The 20,055-nt window shown below is 37.8% G+C and overlaps 2 protein-coding genes across 2 annotated transcripts; one reads left to right on the top strand and one right to left on the bottom strand.

Moving 5' to 3' along the window:
- Positions 1-238: 238 nt before the first annotated feature.
- LOC110859649 lies at positions 239-4,685 on the bottom strand. The gene is made up of 9 exons (XM_022108617.2): positions 4,384-4,685; positions 4,228-4,299; positions 4,086-4,160; positions 3,920-4,007; positions 2,922-3,572; positions 2,195-2,467; positions 1,544-1,724; positions 848-984; positions 239-453 (listed from the first exon to the last, which is right to left on the bottom strand). The coding sequence occupies exons 4-9, from the start codon at positions 3,971-3,973 to the stop codon at positions 352-354; spliced, it is 1,398 nt and encodes a 465-aa protein (XP_021964309.1). The 5' UTR covers positions 3,974-4,007; positions 4,086-4,160; positions 4,228-4,299; positions 4,384-4,685; the 3' UTR covers positions 239-351.
- A 12,971-nt stretch (positions 4,686-17,656) lies between these two features.
- Positions 17,657-19,342, top strand: LOC110859654 (cubilin). Its single transcript, XM_022108624.2, has 5 exons — positions 17,657-17,799; positions 18,055-18,105; positions 18,200-18,410; positions 18,686-19,045; positions 19,114-19,342. The coding sequence occupies exons 1-5, from the start codon at positions 17,751-17,753 to the stop codon at positions 19,226-19,228; spliced, it is 786 nt and encodes a 261-aa protein (XP_021964316.1). The 5' UTR covers positions 17,657-17,750; the 3' UTR covers positions 19,229-19,342.
- Positions 19,343-20,055: the final 713 nt, after the last annotated feature.

Raw genomic sequence — 20,055 nt, 5'->3', positions numbered from 1 at the left:
GTCAGGCCGAGTACCGGGTAACATTTATTCCCACTACCCGGTCATTAATTTGGTTGATCAGTGGGTGTGATAACTCTACTACTGTTCAGCCGAGATTAATAGTCAGAAAAAAATCTGAGAGGTTTCCTGGCAGATGTTTCATAAATTTTCCAAAGACCAAATAACCTCTCAGAAAAATTTCTGAGGAATTGAGACTATTAATATCGGCTGAACAGTTATCAACTCAATTCTGACAAAATTGGTCAAATGCATTGGGTGAAAGTTTATTCAACGTGTTTCCAAAACTATAAAAATGTATTGCTATTAAATCATGTAAATTTGCACTTGGTAGATTTTTATCCTCTCATGAGATTAATCTTCGTAGTCAGGTCGCTCTATGAGGCTAAACTTGGACACCGACATTTTATTCGAGACCATAAAACCGGTCACATTTTCTGCTGTTTCCTTATCAACCTGTGAATAAAATGTGCGAAAAATGTAAATTTAGCAAAATTCATAAATGCACTGAATGATTAATCACTTAAGTAACAGTTAAAGTCTGTCAGTGTATGTTAACTGATTTTGACGAAATTAGCCTCAATCGGCCACAAATTTGATTAGTATGAAATTTGCAAATGATATGTTGAATCTTCCAACTGGTCACGTTTAACAAAAATTTTTGTGAAAAAGTGGGCAAAAAGCACCTTGAAGATGCCAAATTTCGTACTTTCTCGTCCTGGGAGAATGTTTCTTTTGCAAATTTCAAATTAATTAAAATTATGTATGAATGAGACTATTTAATTTGGTGAAAATCTGACCGCATACGTTAAGAAACCCCCATCGTATTAAGTAATGAAGACTCACGTACATAAAGCTTGGAAATTGAGACGCGTTCCATGTTGCTGATCGCCATGAGGAATTGTTTAAACAGATCCATCTCTTCCTTCTTCAAGTCGAATACGGAATGCGCCAAGCTGTGCGTCATCAGTTGGAAGGTTTTTAGACCTACAATTTATGGAAATAATGAGCGTCAACTTGTGCATATCTCGAAACTTGAGGATGTGTGGCATCAGCATAACTTGCCTACTTGTATACATATCTAACTTGCGAGATTTCGCAAAAATTTTGGTGGAAAACCAGTGGAATTTTTTTTCGCAAATTTGTCCAGTAATTTGACCTTATTATTTCGAAAACTCAACATCACCATCACCATCGGTGATTCATCCATAAAATCCTTACAATCAACACGATTTTAATCATATCTCAGCCCTTGGAATTTATTTTAGCAAAAGGTTTCAGACGACTAGTATGTAATCAATGAGTTGATTAATGAGACAGAATTTTTTAATTCAGGGTTCTTGTTTTTCTGAAGACTTGCTAAGCTTAAGGTCTCCTCTCAAAACTGGCAAAATCAGGAGTGTATATTTTAAAATAAATTAGATATGACTCCCCGCACCACAAATTTGTCGTCCAAAATTTCAAAAATAAATTCGCTCAGCCGTGATACGATAAAAATTTGTATTTTAGTGATGAATGACTGAATCCTATCTAAGTTTTCGCTTACGGTGGAATAACTCCTTAACATCCAACATGGCTCCGATAATATCCCCGATTTCGTTCGGATACGCGGGTAGCGATAATTTCAGATGTTTCAAACCCTTCCAACCCCGACACGTTTGGAGAACGACGCCCAACTTCATTCCATTCACGCCACCACGGATCCCCGTTCGGTAGTACAAGTCCACCTGAAGACATGCACAGATTAGGACATTTTTACATAGATTAGATAACCCCATGTTAATCATGCAGTATTTACAGAATGGGGCCTGGAGTGATGTTATTATTTCCTTTTGAAAGAATTGTTCAGGGCCCTCTACTGATCGTAGCGTTTGCAATTATGAAATAAAAATTTGATAAGCACCGGCTCAAGTTTTTTTTCAAAAAAGTCAAAAATTTCTCCACGGGAGATTCCATCTTCCTACTCTGAAAAATTAAGGCATGGAATTCCGTTCGTATATGGGTCGGATTTGCGGTGAAATTTTGGAAATGCGTTTGCCAAGAATGTGGAAAAAGTTCCCAGGAATTTTCGGAAATTTTTCAAAAATTGTAGGGTCATTTTTTGACAGTCCCCGAGAATTTTCTGGGATTTTCTTTCCCCCGTTTTCCCGGAATAAAGCAAAAATCGAACCCAGTAATCGATTTATTAATTACATACCTGTAACCTCGTCAAATTGGGGAAGGCCGTCCTCAAGCCGCCCAAAAGGCTGGGTTCGTATATCTCGATAAGGCACAAATTTCGCACGCCTGCCAAAATATTGTTCGCGTTGCAAATATTCTTCAAAGTATCTTCGACACAGGTCAACTTGAGGTTTTTGGTGCTGGGTTTTTCGACATTGGCGAATTTCAGGGTGAAAAGTTTACCCCCGATGAGATTTATCATTCTGGAGATGTTAAAATCTGACCGACTAACGGGGTCGGTGAAGTGCACCTGTCCAAAAAGTATATCAAAATTTATTCAATTTAAAAATTGAAGGAAATTATTCATTCATTTGATTATTAATAATCGGAAAATGAATGTTTACTCATTACCCGTTTTTTAATTCATTTTATAATTAATGAGTCAAATTATTTATTCATTCTTCATGAAAAAGAAATGAACAAATATTTCTGGAATGTTCGTTCATTTAGAAAGTTTGAAAAAATATTGGATCATAATTCATTCATTTCTTGAATAATGAATGAATAATGCATTCATTCTCTATTTAATCTATTTAGGGATCGTTCATATATTATGTCAGCAAAAACGTGATATTTGGTAGACTTGGGTCCCTTATTTTACTCGTGTTTCATTTAAGATGAGCGGGATAAGGAAGGTATTGTTGGGTGGTCCCAAAACTGACATTTTTTGATAACGTAATATATGAACGTTCCCTAAAATTTACCCCATCCATCGCTATGGTAAAGGACGCGAGCTTCTTCGAATTTCCAAAATCCGGACAGAATCCCCACGGAAGCGTGACCTCCCTCAAATTCCCGGATGCATTCACGACCAACTGCGTAAACGTGGTAAGATATTCCGTCACCCGATTCGAACTGAGGGTGAACACGACCAAATTAGCCTTCTTTTCGAGCTCCTCCCGCATCTCGGGCGGGACGAAGTTTGTAACCCGGGTATTTGTAAAGGTACACGTGATCCGCAACTGTCTTAAGTTTGGACAGCAATTTTTTAGCACTTGGTACACGGATTGCAAACATTTTTCCACGTTTAAGGAAACTTCCAAAATTTGGACGCGGTCAGAAAATTTGTCGCAGAGGAAGATTAATTTTGAGGTGAACGAGTACACGCAAAGGGTCGCGTCCACGAGGGGGGTCGAGCACGTGGCGTGGATTCGTTTCGTGAGTCGGGCATCGAGGGTGAAGCACGTGGCGAAAAATTGGATGGGATCGGGTTCGGGAACTTTGCCATCTGCACAGGACAATTGTATGGCGAGGCCAGGATTTGGAAATGAGAGGATGATATCGTTCCAAAATTTGGAGACTAGGCGACACGTTTTGAGAGGGGTGAAGGGTTGGAGGAGGATTTGGGTTAAAATCTGAAAGAGAAAGGCATAATTTTTTTTAGACGGAAGATTCCAATAAAATTTTTGAGATGTGATTTTTAGCGAATTTTTTTATATGCAGGGTGGTTTAATTGTCACGCTACAGTGGAAAATTTTTTAATGGGAAAAACCTCCAAATCTCCATTAGTTGCAGGATTTTGTATTGAAATTGTTATAATTATTAACCTAAAACTGATGGAAAACTGATGACAAAATTCTTAAATTTGAATGTTGAATTTTAAATATAAAATTTCAGTTACTAATGGAAATTTACGAATTTTTCCCATCGAGAAATTTCCCATTGTAGCGTGACGGTTTTTAACCACCTTGTAAATACTTACGATTGGATTATTAAGTGCGATTTGCACGCTTGTGTCCGCTGACAGAGATCCCATTGCTAATAGTAAGATCGGAGATAAATTGCTGCTTCTGAATTTCACAAAAATATCGTATTTTGAAACTTTGACTAATTTTTTATTTGTGTAAAAAATTTGAGGAAAAGAATACATCAAATGCTGAGTTATCTTTGCATATTTAGATGATCAGCCAGCTCCCGGGGTCATCAATTTTCTACAATTCAGCCTAATAAAAAAATATTCAATAAGAATTTGACATAATTTAATATTTAAGTACGAAATAAATAATTTACCTATTTATCGCGACAGCATTTGACGCTATAAATCGAGCTAAAACATGAGTGATTGTACAGAATTGCGAGTTTCTACAGAAATATGGATACAGTAATAAAGTAATTAAATGAATGAATGTGTCGTAACTATTTATTTAATAAAAATAGAAAATTTACCTAGCTTTAATTACTGCCGTAGTGTGAAATACGTCCATAAAAATATGATACCTCCAAAATTAAATGAACATTCCCATTCTATGTATTTCCGTTTTTTTTCAATCATTTTATATTTTATATAAAATGTGGCAAATGTTCTTAGCTCGAGCGACCTATATTTTAATTTCACCACGTGTTTATGATAAGATTTGCAGAGTTTTAATTGAATTTAGCTACGTAAAAGAAATCGAAAAAAAGAAGTGAGATAATTGTTTTTATTTCCACTTTTCTTTATTGAACTGTTCAATTTGAACACATGTTTCGCGAATCCCGAATGTGACGAGGCTTTTAGTGTCAATTCCGGTGAGGGACCGTGCAGAAAGGGTGTGTCTCTTTATTTTTTTATAGAGCCGAGGCTAATTATTTCTCTGTAATTTTGTAATTGTATTATTTAAAGTTGGGCATCATGCGGTGAAGGAGGTAAAAAATTGGTGACGTGCAGTATGAAGGGTCCCCTGTGCATGATTTGATGCACTCGACTGGAACCAAGCTCCGTTTCTCTTTGTGCATGAAACTGCTCGTGGCGTTGGTTTCGCTAAACGGCTTACATATGTAGTGTTATTTTAATAACGAGTATGTAGTTTAGCCTTTATGAGTAGTTTGGCTTGTATCTCAAAAACGGGCTAAGCGTGTCCCCAATATTATTACGGATTATCCTACATGAAGATGGTGGCGGTGCGTTGTGCACCTGATCACTAACAATGGAGGTCTCCCAACGTATGCTCACAGATTTGGACCAAACTAGCGTCAATCGATCACAAATTTAATTAGTATGGAATTTGCTAATGGCACTATCTCCCATTGCGCAGGTTTAGCGGAGATATTTGCATGAAAAGTGGAGAGAGCGCATCCCCAAGGCTCGTAAATTTTTCATTTTACAAATTTGTTGCGCATTTTTCTCCTCTTTCCATGCAAATATCTCCGCCAAACCTGCGCAATGGGAGATAGTTCCATTTGCAAATTTCATACTAATTAAATTTGTGATCGATTGACGCTAATTTGGTCCAAATTTGTGAGCATACGTTGGGAGACCCATTGTTAATTAATTTTAAGATTGATGAAATATTTGAGTAAGGATTATAGGATTCGACAAAGGAATCCGCCAAGTATTTCAAAAGTGAAAATTATCTCTTACATTATGTTCCCCCATGTGAAAATACTATGGTTTGACCAAAATTTTGGGGGTAAAAATTTTCCCTTGGGGGTGGGGGCATTATTCGATTTGAAAATGATGGAAAGTCGGCGCTGGATATCGCTGGAACGGTTGGATGAAAATTCAAAATTATTTTTTTCTTACACTCTTTGGATCAATACCCCCAGGTGTTTTTTGAATTACATGGAAATTCGAACTTTCAGGGGTTTTCCGCAGCGACACAAAAATGACCTGAAAATTGGCATGTCTAAATCACTCAAAAAGTATGGCGAAATAATCCTTTGTTAGATTTTCCCCAATTTTTGGTTGTAGAACACAAGTTAAATTACCCAAAAAGTCGAAATTGGCATGCGTGACCTTTTTTCGGGGACCGAAAGGTCACTATGTCAAAGGTCACGGACCCACATAAATTGAGTATCGTTGGAAAGATCTCGGCGAATGGATGAAAACCTCTCCCATAGTGAAACACGTTCTTACGTTTTGCTAAAGTACCGTAAAAACTCAAGTAAATAGTAGTCGTGTCTATATATTTTCAAAATTTTATAAATTGTGACCGTGCTCAAATAGTAGCCTTATTTGAATAGACGCGTCTCCATTTCGATACATACCAACACACTTCTTGCCACTTCATTGCGATAATTATGTAAATTATAATTCAATCGGATCGCAGTTACACGCCATCGAAGCGATGAGTCGATGACAAAATACGAATTTAGCTCATCGAATGAATCATTGAAGAGTAAATAAATACATCAAACAGAATAATATTTATTCTAAACTCTCAATAATTTTTTGACGATATTGTTACCGGCGGAGTTACTATGCAACTCTACCGCTCGGGTAATAATTTATCACTGAAGGGTAGCATATATATAGAGGCTAAATCCTGCTCGACCCCCAATGTCAACGCTCAGGTAATAAAAATATTACCGATACCGGAGGCAATTTCTTACCCTCAGAAGACAATTTGTTACTATATTGTTACCACGCGGTAGAGTTGCATAGTATCTCCGCCGGTAACAATATCGTCAAAAAATTATTGAGAGTATACTGGACTGCGACTCTAAAGGAAAAATATGTATGTAGGTGCTGTGATTAAAATTTAACTTGAGCCTGATTCAGGACAAAAATAATAGTTGTATGCCAAAAAAAAGTAGCCGTGTCTCTCTCCATTATTTTAAAAAATAGTGACCTTGCCCAAATAGTAGCCACCGATTTTATAAATATCTACTAGCCCCCGGCTACTATTTGAGTTTTTAGGGTGGGTTTATAAATATACTTGACCCCATCATCACGTGACCCGGGCAATTTGATTTTCTGCTTCGGCAGAGTTTATCTTTTCAGAAAATATTTTTTTTTATTTTTCCACTCAATTTAAACGTTTTGGTAAATTTGAATTGGTGGAAGTGATGATGATTACCTGAAGTATAAACATGGCTTTATGTATGTAATTGAAAGTCAAATTTATATCGCCCATTCGTACATACATAATTTGTTTTATGCAATGCCAACCGATTTCACATTGTCGAAAAACAATGGTAGCATTGTTTCCCAAGGTGTTAGGTCGTGACGTAAAAGATTACCTCATATAAAAAGAAAACGACCCCATTGCTTAAATATCATCACTTACTTACTCCTTTACAATTTATTAAACCAGTCCAAATTCCGAAATAAATTAAAAATGGGGAAAGTTTCCGAAATCCTGATCGTCCTGACCCTTGTCGTACTGTTGGTCTTCTTCATTGGACACACGGAAGGGATCCCGGACTCTGAAAAAAGTGTGGACTCGTTCGATGAGTTGGGTGAGACGGAAATTTTCCCCCTTAAAGTCTGGAAATTTTGAAAAAAGAAGGAAATATTTTTCCATCCCGCGGATGAGAAACTGACCGACCTGGCTGCCCGGTATCGGCGACATTATCCGAGCTACTACCGTCGAACGTGTAACTGCCCGTGCTCCTCGTTCTCATACCCGTGCTGCTGCTTCAGAAAATGATTTGTCCGTTATTAATCGGCGAATAATTTTTAAAATGAAATAAATTCTTGTCTTGTGGGGGAGATAATTATTATTTTTTTAAATAAATAAATAATTCACACCTGACTCCTGAATGGGTAAACGAATGAAATGATTGTAATTATTTATGTAACGTTAGCGTTGGATTCGGTGACTTGTCGCCTGGGACGTCACAGGTGTAAAAAAAAAAGAACAAATCTTCATATTTTTACTCCTCTCTGGGAATTTATTTTAAAATTCTATGTATATAGTCATTTTGTACAGCATGTCTACATATGTATATGTATAATCATAAATATATACATAGTGACTATGGTGCATCTAAAAAGTATTGAGCATCGGCCAATGTTAATAATACTAACAGGCTAAATAGCCGACCTCTCAATAAGCTATAACATGTAAATTTTCGAAATTAATAGCACGGTCAGTTCTACATGGATTTTCAAAATGGCGCACATTTTGGAGACCTTGGACCCTTTCGCGAAATATATATTTTCAAATTTTTCAAATTCGGCCCCACCCCCTCGAAATCCAGGTCACAAGGTCAAAGAACAAGCAACACTTCTTTGTCGGATTTGAAAATTCTACGCCTAGCTCCAACTGACCTTGGTGTAAATTCCTGGCGGCAATAGACAGGTCATCATATCCAGTGATTAGTAGACCACACCCCCTCCTTTGGAGTCATTGTGGGGGTGGTCAAATGTCAAATCAGCAGACTTAAAGCAGCAAAAAATTTTCCCACACCGTAGTTTCCCAAATTAAACGTCGCCAATACACGTGGTCTTACCAAGGCCCCCTGTGTGAACGACATTCTACTGTCGTAAACCCCATGGCGACAGGGGGTGTGGTTATCGGCGCTTCTGCCAATACATTACCAATGCACGGCATGCGACATATCATTTTTCTCAGGACGGTAATGAGATTTCAGTGACGTAATTCAAATTTAAATATGCCACACCCCCTGTGGGTGTGGCTGTCGCTATCCAGGGAATCGACTTAAACCTGGTGATGCGAATTTTCTCATGACGTTAAGTAGGTTTGAGTAGTTCAGATTGAATTTAAAAAGCCAAGCCCTTGTGGGCGTGGTTGCTAGTAATCGGTGAATGTAATTAAAGTAGGTCATGTTACACAGCAATTGTCTGACAAACCCAAGGCGACCACGACGGGGTGATTAACAGAGGCGAAGCTACACCTCCTACGGTTGTGGTCATAGTATGCACTTGGGGCATTGCCTTGGAGATGAACTCGATGCTCTCACAGGTAGTGTAAGTTTATTCGATTTAAAAGTCATAATTACCTGGACTTAAAGAATTCGCAAAATTTACGCTGATTTTTGTTAAGTTGGAGATAGTTGCAATTTTTTTCAAATCGAATAAACTGACATAACCTGCTGAAGTATCGAATTCGTCTCTAAATCTACCCCCCAAGTGCAGAAACCTTGCGATACGGTTGTCCACGACTTTTCGAATTAAGAGAAATCGCTGATTTCTAATCCGTCCGCCTGACTGATAATTTTTCTTAGCTTTGTTTGCCAATTCTGACAGAAAAATTTAAAATCGGAAGCCACACCCACTTTTCGATTTCTAATTTATTGGATTCGACTGTTGATTACCCAACTGACATTATAGAAGGGAGTGGGATCATGTACCAAAAATGAAGACCTTATTATTTCGCACTACCTGGTTTCGAAGATTTTCATGTGTCACAAAGCACAACCATTGTGGGCGTGGTTTTGTTTTAATTGTATACCTTGATCCTCCTGACGAGGTTAGAAAATTTACCGATCACATGACGTGGTTTAAAAGAACTCTTAGCTGAAGAACCTACCTAGCTGAAAAAATTGATGGTCACATGACCGTAGTACATTACTATCAGCCACACCCAAAAGCAATTTGGTTTACTAAATTTAAACTAGGTCACTGAAATCATCTTACCGTCCTTAAATAAATATATATGCCGCATGACCAGGTTTAAGTCGATTCACTGGATAGCGACAGCCACACCCACAGGGGGTGTGGCATATTTAAATTTGAATTACGTCACTGAAATCTCATTACCGTCCTGAGAAAAATGATATGTCGCATGCCGTGCATTGATAATGTATTGGCAGAAGCGCCGATAACCACACCCCCTGTCGCCATGGGGTTTACGACAGTAGAATGTCGTTCACACAGGGGGCCTTGGTAAGACTACGTGTATTGGAGACGTTAAATTTCGGAAACTACGGCGTGGGAGAATTTTTTGCTACATTAAATGTGCTGATTTGACATTTGACCACCCCCCCCCCCAATGACGCCAACGCAGGGGGTGCGGCCTACTGGTCGCTGAATATGATGACCTGACTGTTGCCGCCAAGAATTTACCTCTAGGTCCGTAGAATCCAGTCGTAGAATTTTCAAATTCGATGAAGAAGTGTTACTTGTTTTTTGACCTTGTGACCTGGATTTCGAGGGGTGGGGCCGAATTTGAAAAATCTGAAAATATATATTTTTCCCAAGGGTCCAAGGTTTCCAAAACGGGCACCATCTTGAAAATCCATCAACAACTGACCGTGCAATTAATTTCGAAACTTTACATGTTATTACTTATGGAGAGGTCGGCCATTTAGCCTCCCGGGAATTGGGAATTGGAACCCCTTGCTCAGGAGTAGAAGGTCACTACTTGTCGGGCCCCGATTTCGATCTCCTTTGGATATGTTGTAGTACTACATGAGTGTAGAAAAAGTGAAGGAGGGTTAGACTCCATGAGCCCATTTACGCCCGCCACGCCCCCTCGAAGGCGCCTAAACCCCCAGAGTTGCCGCACTAAAATCATCGCCAAAAATCGAGTTTTGGTCAGATTTTCAAAAAATTTACATTTTTGTTATCCCAGATAGTTGCTCTATCATATCCAATAGCAAACTCAACTTTTTGACCCGTAAAAACCAGTAAAATTAGGGCCATTATAAAGTCCACGATTTGCAGGGGAATTGTTACGCCGAAATAAATAAATGAAAGAGCATAAATGAAATTTTGGGAAATTTCGTTTTTATTTTTTATAAAAATTCGTCTTACATTGAACATATGGATAGTAAAGTGTATCAAAGCCGTTGGTTATGCTGTAGCGCAAAGCCAATGGTTATGAGGAGGAAGATGGATTCGTTGTGTACGTTTTCTGGAAATCTTGTGGGTTTTTATACCCAAGATTTCTGCTGCAGAATTTGGGACTTGAAGGGTCATCATGCATCCGGTGCGTGACTGTCCAAAGTCCAGGGTTTCTGTGAAGAACTCTTTCTTGAGAAGTCCTTGAACTTTTGTTATGTGTATATTGGAATATATCTATTAGTTTTTATTTGTACATACATATGTACCTATTTGAATTATTGGATATATTTCTTAACAATATCACCTATTAGTTTAAACACACATGTACGTATTAAATTATGTGAATTATAAAATATGCATAACAATGCGTAACAGGAATCAGCACACAAGTCAAGGGGGAATTATCCACTTCCTTTCGGAACAGTATTAAAATACTCACACTCGTCAGTATTATGCACACAACGGATAAAAAGGTCACAAATACACCTAACAATAAAAAGTCCATAATTTCACTCGTGCCAGACATTACAAATCTGTGATGAAGATAAGATTTTTTAGTAATATAGAGTCGTTTAAAATGTTGAATGTATTCGAAACCGTGACCGATTTCAGATTGCGTCGATTGGTGCAATTTAGGGAGAAGTAAGTAACTAGTCCGTCCTAAAGTCGGGGAGAAAGTGTATCAAAAATTGAATATGTAGTTCCTCAAATAGGTTGGAAATTTAGGATCGTAAACATCTTCATTTCATGTTTGTTTAGACCACAAACTTTAATTAAGTCCATGTCAAAATATGATGAGCCAGAAGAGTGAAAGTAATCCGCGAAAGAGGTAATAATCCCGTGGAACGGGGCATCATTTTATAGCGTGTGGGTTAAAAGAAGACCCACTTCGGGGGAAGAAAGACACAAAATTGAAGTTTTAATGGACACGAACACTCTAAGAAATTTTACCACCGGATTATCACCGAGCGGTGACTATATGTGACTCTACCGCAATGGTGGTTACCAACCACCGCGCGGTGATAAAAAGTGCCATCACCATCGTATTGGTAGACATCTACCGGGTGGTGGTAGAAGGATGTACATTTTTTTATCACCGCGCGGTGATATGCTACCACCATAATTAGCTCGCCTTTTCATTGTCTGGTGACAGATAAATAAAAATAATTTCGGTACTTCATATAAAAATGTCACATTTTTCACAATTTATTGCTTTATTCAAATATCTAAAAAGATAATTAATATTTTATATGTATCTATATATGTAAAACCTATGTCCCTCGCAATTGTGGAGCTGCACCATCAACTGAATAGTTTCCAGTCACGACATAGGACACTGACTGAAATTAATTAAAGTTTAAAATAATTAATTTTCATTTAGATTGGTCAAAATATCAGGGTTTATTGATTTATCCTTACCGTTAAAACAACTTTGCCACATATTTCCTTATTTGCAGAGATTCCCTTGTACTATCGAGATTTTTTGAAGTGCAACCGGTGACCACATTCGTGAGTTATAGACTCCAGAATACTCCAGATTGATTACAGTTGGCGGACCAATTAGAAAAAAATATATTAATTAATTATGTACAGATTCAACACATAAGCAACTAAATTTTATGCAAATATTACCTCGTCAAAATCCTTCAATTTCTGCACATTCTCGTCCTCCAGATCGACATCCAACTTAAATTTCTCTCCAACTAGAAATGAAACAAAATTAACTTGGCCAAAATTAGCTAACTTTTAATTTTTAATTTTTTACCTGTTTCAATAAATTCACGAAAACTTTTTGGGCACGGTATTATTTTTTTCCTCTTATGTAAACTTTGAAATACGAAGTAATTTTACCATTGCAACTCCGCTGCTGTTTCTGGTACGTGGAGTAGGACAAACTTGCCCCTCTTCAAGTCACGTGTATAGCGAAGCTACCACCATGGTGCGGTGGTAGTGGCGATCACCAGCAATGGTGACAAATTTCGGTGATAGGTTTATCACCATTACGGTGATGCTTGCTATTTCCACTCGCGCGGTGATAGCGCCTATCACCCAATTTCTTAGAGTGAAGGAATCATCTTCGCCCCGTTTTCGCAGTGATTGAGGAGTTATTATTATGGGGAAAGCGGTAAATTATTGGGACATACGGACATACACGTTCTCCACTGGACACGCGATTACGGAGGGTAGAATCTCTCTCGGTGTAACATAAATAGATGCATTTTTTGTGTGGACATAGTGGTGCAAATACATCTTTACGTTAATATGGAATGATCTATATTATAAGCTGGAAATGTTTGTCTGCAACGGAAGTGAAAGTAATTTTCCGAAACGGAAGTGAAAGTGGAGACAGTCAAATTTGGAATAAATTAAATTTAAAACATTAAATGTCTTAGAATAGTTATCTTAGTGGTTTTATCTTAGTGCTTCTCTAGGAGTAGTTACCTGATGGTGGTTATCTAGGAGTGATTGTCTCCCCTAGAAGCTTGATTTTTTTTTTACTTTCACTTCCGCTGCCGACAGACATTTCCAGCTTATAATTCTCGCTCGACCGGCGGAGACGGGCTTATACGCTAGTTAGTAATGTTAGCAAAGGTTGGAGAAGAAAGTTGCGGATCTGAATTTACATAATAAACTGTTCCGGAACCAAATTGGCATTCATTCAATAATTCAATAATTCTTTTAAATTGAAGAAACTGTATGTATACCTGATTTTGAAAAGTTTGGCAGATTTGAGTTTTAGAATTTTACAAGTAAATTAAGCAATTGGAAATTCATGGTATGCGAGATTTCAATTAAAAGTCTGGTGTGTTAAAGATCCATAAGTATTTATTCACCACTTAAAGAGACCGTGCATAAAGAATTCAATAATATTTGCGTGCTAGGGTGTAACCCGTTTCCATGTTAAGTAATTGCAGCTTAGGCTGGATGACTAATTGGGAAGGAGATTATTCAGAAATGGATTAGCATCCTGTATGCAGGGCCCCCATGCACACTTTTGTTCGCTTGAGTCGAACAACAGCACTGCCCTTTGTTCGTGAAAGCTCGGGTTTATGTATGTATGTATTTGCTCTGCATATTTTTTGCATAATTCCATCCAAAAAAACTTGGCGTCCAAATCACCGTTATACATATTTACGTTTTTAATGCATCAAATAGTTACTGCGTAACTACATAATTTTCATTAGAAAAATAATATTCAGGAAAAATCTGAGAGGTTAATTGGCACATGATTTATTTATTTACCATGACTTGATTTTGTTCCAAAATATGCACATTCAGATAACATTCTTTTTCAAGTTTGATCTGATTTTCATTTAAACAGTAGAATAAGAATGGATACCTAATTAATTAATGGCAATCAGTAACTTAAAGTTTTTGTTTTTATTTTAAAATTTTGAGTGCTTTTTACTGCATATTAATTTTGAACCAGCAGTTTTAGGTGAATGAATAATAACCATAAACGTTTTTGAACTTATTTTTTGTTAAGGGAGGTAGGTACGAATTTCATTCAAATTTTGGTATGGATTAAAAAAAAAATTTGTTGTACGGCTATGTTCATTAGGCTGAATTACTTACACACTTATCGTGCAAATGTCACGATAAGTGTGTAAGTAATTGAGAGACAGTAATGAATAATTAATATATTTACCAGGCTTGTACATAAGTACAGGATGTCCGTAGATTATATGAACACTAGATTTACACGGGTAACTTGGGAACGGATGATCCAATTGGCGCCAAATTTGGCAAGCACGGACTCGAAGGTCATGACTACAGCTGTGCAAAGTTTCAAATTTCTATCTGCAAAGCTGGCCCCAAAACGTGACCCCCAAGTGGGGGGAGGCGTAAAAGCGGTTTCAGAAGCTAATTTGGCCGCGGAAAGTGCCCAAACGATTATCCAAAAATCTGAAATCCATCTTATCGTGTCCCCCATATATCCCTTCATCAATTTTGCAAGAAAACGATGGTAATTAGTTAAATCCGACCAATGTACATTTAAAAATGCATACCCCTCAAAACGACGAATTCTCTCACCCTCAAGCAAAATGACTGCCTCCCTCTCAATGAGAATCCTCCGACCAAACAAAGGTCACAACACAATCTCAGATGCCTCTTGAACACGTTAATCGTGTTATAAATCACAACTTTGAAAAATGAGTCCTTAGGAAGGCGAAATTCGGAACACTAAAATTATCCAATGTTGTAAACAAAAAACTAGCAGTTGAAGGCTGCTTGAAGGTCATGTTGGAAGTACAAACTCCGGATTTGTCGTCACATTGACCGGGGCACTCTGCTACCTTCAAAACTATAACAGGATAAAAATAATTCGCTTCAGAAACGACCAGAAGCAGGTTTCAAACTATGGGTCTGAAAAGAAGGAAAAGCTGTCTGACTGATTTCTGGTGGTTGGTACAATGACGGGCCATGGAGTGCTAGAATTGATACCTGTTGGGTCTAATGCAAAAATTAACTCCAAGCACTTTATGGAGAGTGCTTTACATACGTTTTTGGAGGTCAAAATTCGAACGAAGCAATTTGAGGAGCTTTATAAAGTTTGCATCCATAACGATGCGGCATCTTCACATACTGCTTGGTTAACTCAGTATTACGCCCAAGATTTATAAGAAAGAACCGGAATGACCTCGACATCTTATTCCGAGGTCCATATTCAGTAATCTGACACGGGTCAGATGGATTTTTTCGGGTTTGGATGCCTGAAACAAAGCACTTTCAAGTGGAAGTCATGAACTTTGGTTGGGCTTTGGAAAGTTCTAAATCAAGAATGGGATCTTGTCTCCCCTGAAACGTGTCAAAATGTGTTTGGAAGTTGGAAACGAAGACTCAAGGTGGGTTTATGCTTTACGTAATCGTAACGTCCTCCCCCAAATCCGATTTTTTGATTGGTTAAAATTTTTAATTGTCGTAGTGATAATTTCGTTCAGTCAATCAAAAAATCGGATTTGAAGGAGGACGTGACGATGACGTGAAGCATAAACACCACTTCAGACTTGTTGCTAGGAAGAATGGAGAACACATTGAGATCGCTAAAGTAATTCACAGTCATCGTGTTCAGAAGTTATAAGATAATTCATACTGTTCATATAAACTGCGGACACCCTCTGTAAGTAATCGAATAAAAAAACTTGACACTAATGTATCACGTAAAAAGCCCGATTGATTAGGCACACTCTTAGAAATCTTAGTACAAATTTGAAAAGTGAATGCACTCCTAATTCTATTTTACCAGAGCAAACTTTACTCTTTATTAAGTTAACGTTGTTCTGGTTTTGGTTCAGATTAGTTACATAAGTTGTAAATTAAAAGGACATTCACATTTTTAACCGGTGACATTATTTTTTAAGGGTGCACACGCGTAAAAAAATTATGCAATTACGTATTTACGGTCGGTTGTCATGGGAGCATGCAGAGATCGATTTTCTTAGGATTTTTACCCCAACACGATAAATAAATACATGTGTATTTGTGTCACGTGTTCCAATAATAAATTTACATATGCCACACTTTTTATGCAGGATCCCTCACAACCAACTAGGTATAACTGGAAATTTTAAGTAGGAATTGTGCTAAGGAAAGCGAGGTATATAAATACATAAATGCACAAGCAACACAATGCAAATTCTGGATTTGATGGATCACCGATAACCTCATTGAGCAAAATGATAAGGCAGGATGCCGAGACTTATCAATCAACGGACCTCGTACTAAATAAAAAAAGAGTTGTGTTTTTTAATACTCCATTGAAATAATTGAAATAAGGATGACGACTGTTGAACGGGATGCTGGTATCAGAATTAAACGTGGGTACATATGAAGCATGTGGAAAAATTTGGGATTTGAATTATATAGATGGTCGTGCATAAAGGGTGTTATTAAAGAGGTAAAATGAGTAACGGGAAAGCTAACGGTATGCTGTGTTGGTAAATTAAATGAAGGTATTTCAAATGTAAAAGTTAGATTTTGATGGGACAAATTTTATATTGTTTCCACAATAAAGAAGTCAGATGTTCCTATTTTCTGATTTTCGCAATGGGCTTTCGTAATCAGGGAGTTCAATTCCCTGAATACTTTCGAACTCTAGCGCAAATTCAAAAGTTCGGGAACTATTTGCTTGATAAAAAATCTATCTAGCCCTTGTCAATAAATTATTAATTTAAAAAAAATATTTGGACGAATGTGGATTTTTAAGAAATGAATTAGATCATTTTGTAGAAATGTGTTTTCCAACATTTGAAGTGCCAACATTCGAAAATCTATGGGATTAAAAAAACCGAGGTTTTAGCTGGTTAAAGCTCGTGCATTCGCGCTGAAATTAAAAAATTCTTAAAAACATAAGAACATAAGTATGCATATTTAGTGATGCATAAAACTAAACTGATACCATAAAAATCTGAGTTTTGCATGCGAAATATGTGCATTGTGAGGAAATATGTGTCCGGATTTCGAATAACCACATATTTTTTTAAAGGGAAATATATGGTGTATTCCTGGTGGAAAATCAGGCACAAACAAAGGACTATACGAAAAAATTGAGATCATACTTCATGCACCGGCCCCCACTGTGGCCTAATTCGCGAATTAATCTGGAATCGAGTGGGTATTAAGCATAAATAGATACGTATTTATGACTATGCATACATACATAAGCCCTGTATTATATAATGTGGAGCAGCAGGAGTGCCGCGGACCAGTGAATGCGTCGGGGGTTCTTACCCAAATATGTGATTTACCCATTCTAGCAAATAAATATGTAAAACTCCCCCTCCCCTCAACCGACAGTGTTATAACATATTCAGCGTCACCATGATTCCGCCGTCACTGTAAATTTAATATCATTTGGGGCAACTTAAATATAACGGACAATGAATGAATTGTACGAAGCTTGCGAGCGACGTGGGTTGATTGATTGTGATTTGAAAATGGATCGATGATGAAACAAACAATGGAGCTTTGCGTCAGGTGGGAGATTGGAAATCCCGAACGCCGGGTATAAAATGGATGCCCCCGTTTTTAACGAGTCAGTCGGTCACGGAGATATCCAGTTACAGGACAATTTACAAACATGAACACTTTGGCAGTTTTCCTTATTGTGGTGGTTGCCGTAGCGACGGGTAAGCCTTTTTTAAAGAATGGAGATCATTTGTTATCATTTTAATTTTGGTTTCAGTTTTCAAGTTTCTAGATTAGGGAATTTTGAATTTTATGGTTAGGATTTGGCTGCATAGAACAGTTTTATATTTATGTTAATTGCTGCGTGTAGCTATAAATTCTCTTGTTTTTAAAAATTATTAAGGATCTCTTTCAACTTTTTAAAAACTTATCAAGTTTTGAAACAGAATCAATAACTAATTACTTTATTCTTTTAGCCGCCCCATCATCCATTTTGGTCGATGAGGATCCAATGCCAGTCACCACGGGTAAGATACCTTGACACTTTTTGGAAAACTGATCGGTTTGTCGTGCTTGGGCGCATATTTTATTTCTTAAATTTTAATTTTTTTCGTTGCTTAGTTACGACGTGTGGCGGGTATGTGAACTCATCCTCGGCAGCGATCAACTTCCAACTGGGAGGAGCTATTCCAGCTGGTCAGGTCTGTCTCTGGACTGTGCAGGCCCCCTATGACGCAATCCGCTTCAACCTTAAGGAATCCGGCCTTGGAATGGGAGATAACCTCAAGTTGACCCGCTTCATCGGAGCCACTCCAGGATATCAATACAATGTGTAAGAGGCAAATTGAGACTTTTGTTTACGAGGGTGGGTTATGATTAGGATACAAGTAAATATGATGGAGAGGGGCAGAGTGAGAAGGAGGTGAAGATTTTGATAAACGCCAGAACGGCGAAATGATTAAAATCGAAATTATCCAAATTTTATTTAAATTGTTTCTTAGTTCGGGGTAGATTGAGATTATGGTTTTTGAAATGTGAGACTTTTTGAGCATGGGCACAATTTTTGTCAAATAAATAAATTCTAATCATCTCCTTTGTTTCTAATAGCACCGAAGTTGGCGCTAACTACACTTACACCGCAGGAACTGTCCTCGTCACCTTGGAAGCTGGAGCTAGTTCCACCATGGGATTCAGCCTCGAGATGTACTCCAGTGGCGACCTTGACGCCGGCGGTGGTGGTTTCACTCACTATTCCACCCACCTCGAGGCCAGCGGAGCCACAGCCTATCCCGGAAATGGACAGCCGTACAGGGACAACGAGATCGCCGTCATTATCGTCAGCCCCTCTGAAGCTGGCAGTCGCACTTTGACCTTCACCGGAATGGACGTGGAGGGCAGCACGGGCTGCATTTACGATTCCGTCGAAGTTTTCGCTTGGGAGATGGGAGGTCTCTCCTCGAAAGCTAGGTGGGTCCTAGTTCTTACCAAAGAAATTTTTTTAACAAAGAAAATTTAAATTCCCGATAAAATTACAGAGTTTGCGGATCGGAACTCCCACCACCAACCGTGCTTGACTCTGGCCTTGGCATTATCATCTTCAAGACGGATTCTTCCGTGACGGCTGGAGGGTTCGCGTTCAACTGGATGTAAAAATATTAACTTTTGTTTTTGCATGTGTTCAAAATTACTTTATACAATGACTTTACACTCGTTGTACCCCGGTCTTGTAATAAATATGAGATGAGATTCGAAGTTTAATTTAAAGTGGGAAGAATTTTAAATATATAAACTTAATTGATTATGCATTTACAAATATTTTGGATCATATAAGATTTTTAGGAATGAAAAATTTCCTTCATACTAACCTGAATGACGTCGAGTTAAAAAAGTTGTACCGAATATATCCACGCATTAGAAGAATGATAAGTGAATAAGCTCTTTAATAATAACTTGTTATTGATAAGATAACCATGATAGATTGCATAATAATAATTCCACGCAAGAAATACACGATTTAAGCAAGGCCGGAGAGGACGCCAACTTATATCCAGTTTGTTCGCCTGAGGCTTAACTAATTTCATTAGCTTCGTTGTAGATTAGTTTATCATGTCTGGAAAATGAAGTATTTCTTAGTGGAATTTTAAGCTACAGTGACCATGCATAAAGGACGTGGCGGATTTAGTATGTGATCAGTCAAATTCAGGCACGCGTTGCTCTACCATTGACACTAACTTTGATTTTGTAGATAGGATCAAATTAAATGAAATTGTAGCATCGGGCCCATTTTTATGCACGGTCGACAATGTGTGACATGAGTTTAATGAACAATAGCCAATACATCCAATCGCCAGGTCAACTAGTGTGAGACATTAAAGTCAATATCGTATTGCTTTTGTGCGTTAAATATCTTTCATATTTGTGACGTGTTTTTGACATGGATGCCCATTTATATTTTGATATTTTGGCACTCTCTCTTA

This window comes from Folsomia candida, unplaced genomic scaffold, assembly GCF_002217175.1.
Source record: "Folsomia candida strain VU population unplaced genomic scaffold, ASM221717v1 Fcan01_Sc027, whole genome shotgun sequence".
Classification (NCBI taxonomy): domain Eukaryota; kingdom Metazoa; phylum Arthropoda; class Collembola; order Entomobryomorpha; family Isotomidae; genus Folsomia; species Folsomia candida.
The sequence above is the reverse complement of the archived record's forward strand: the minus strand, read 5'-3'. Positions and strand labels throughout refer to the sequence as shown.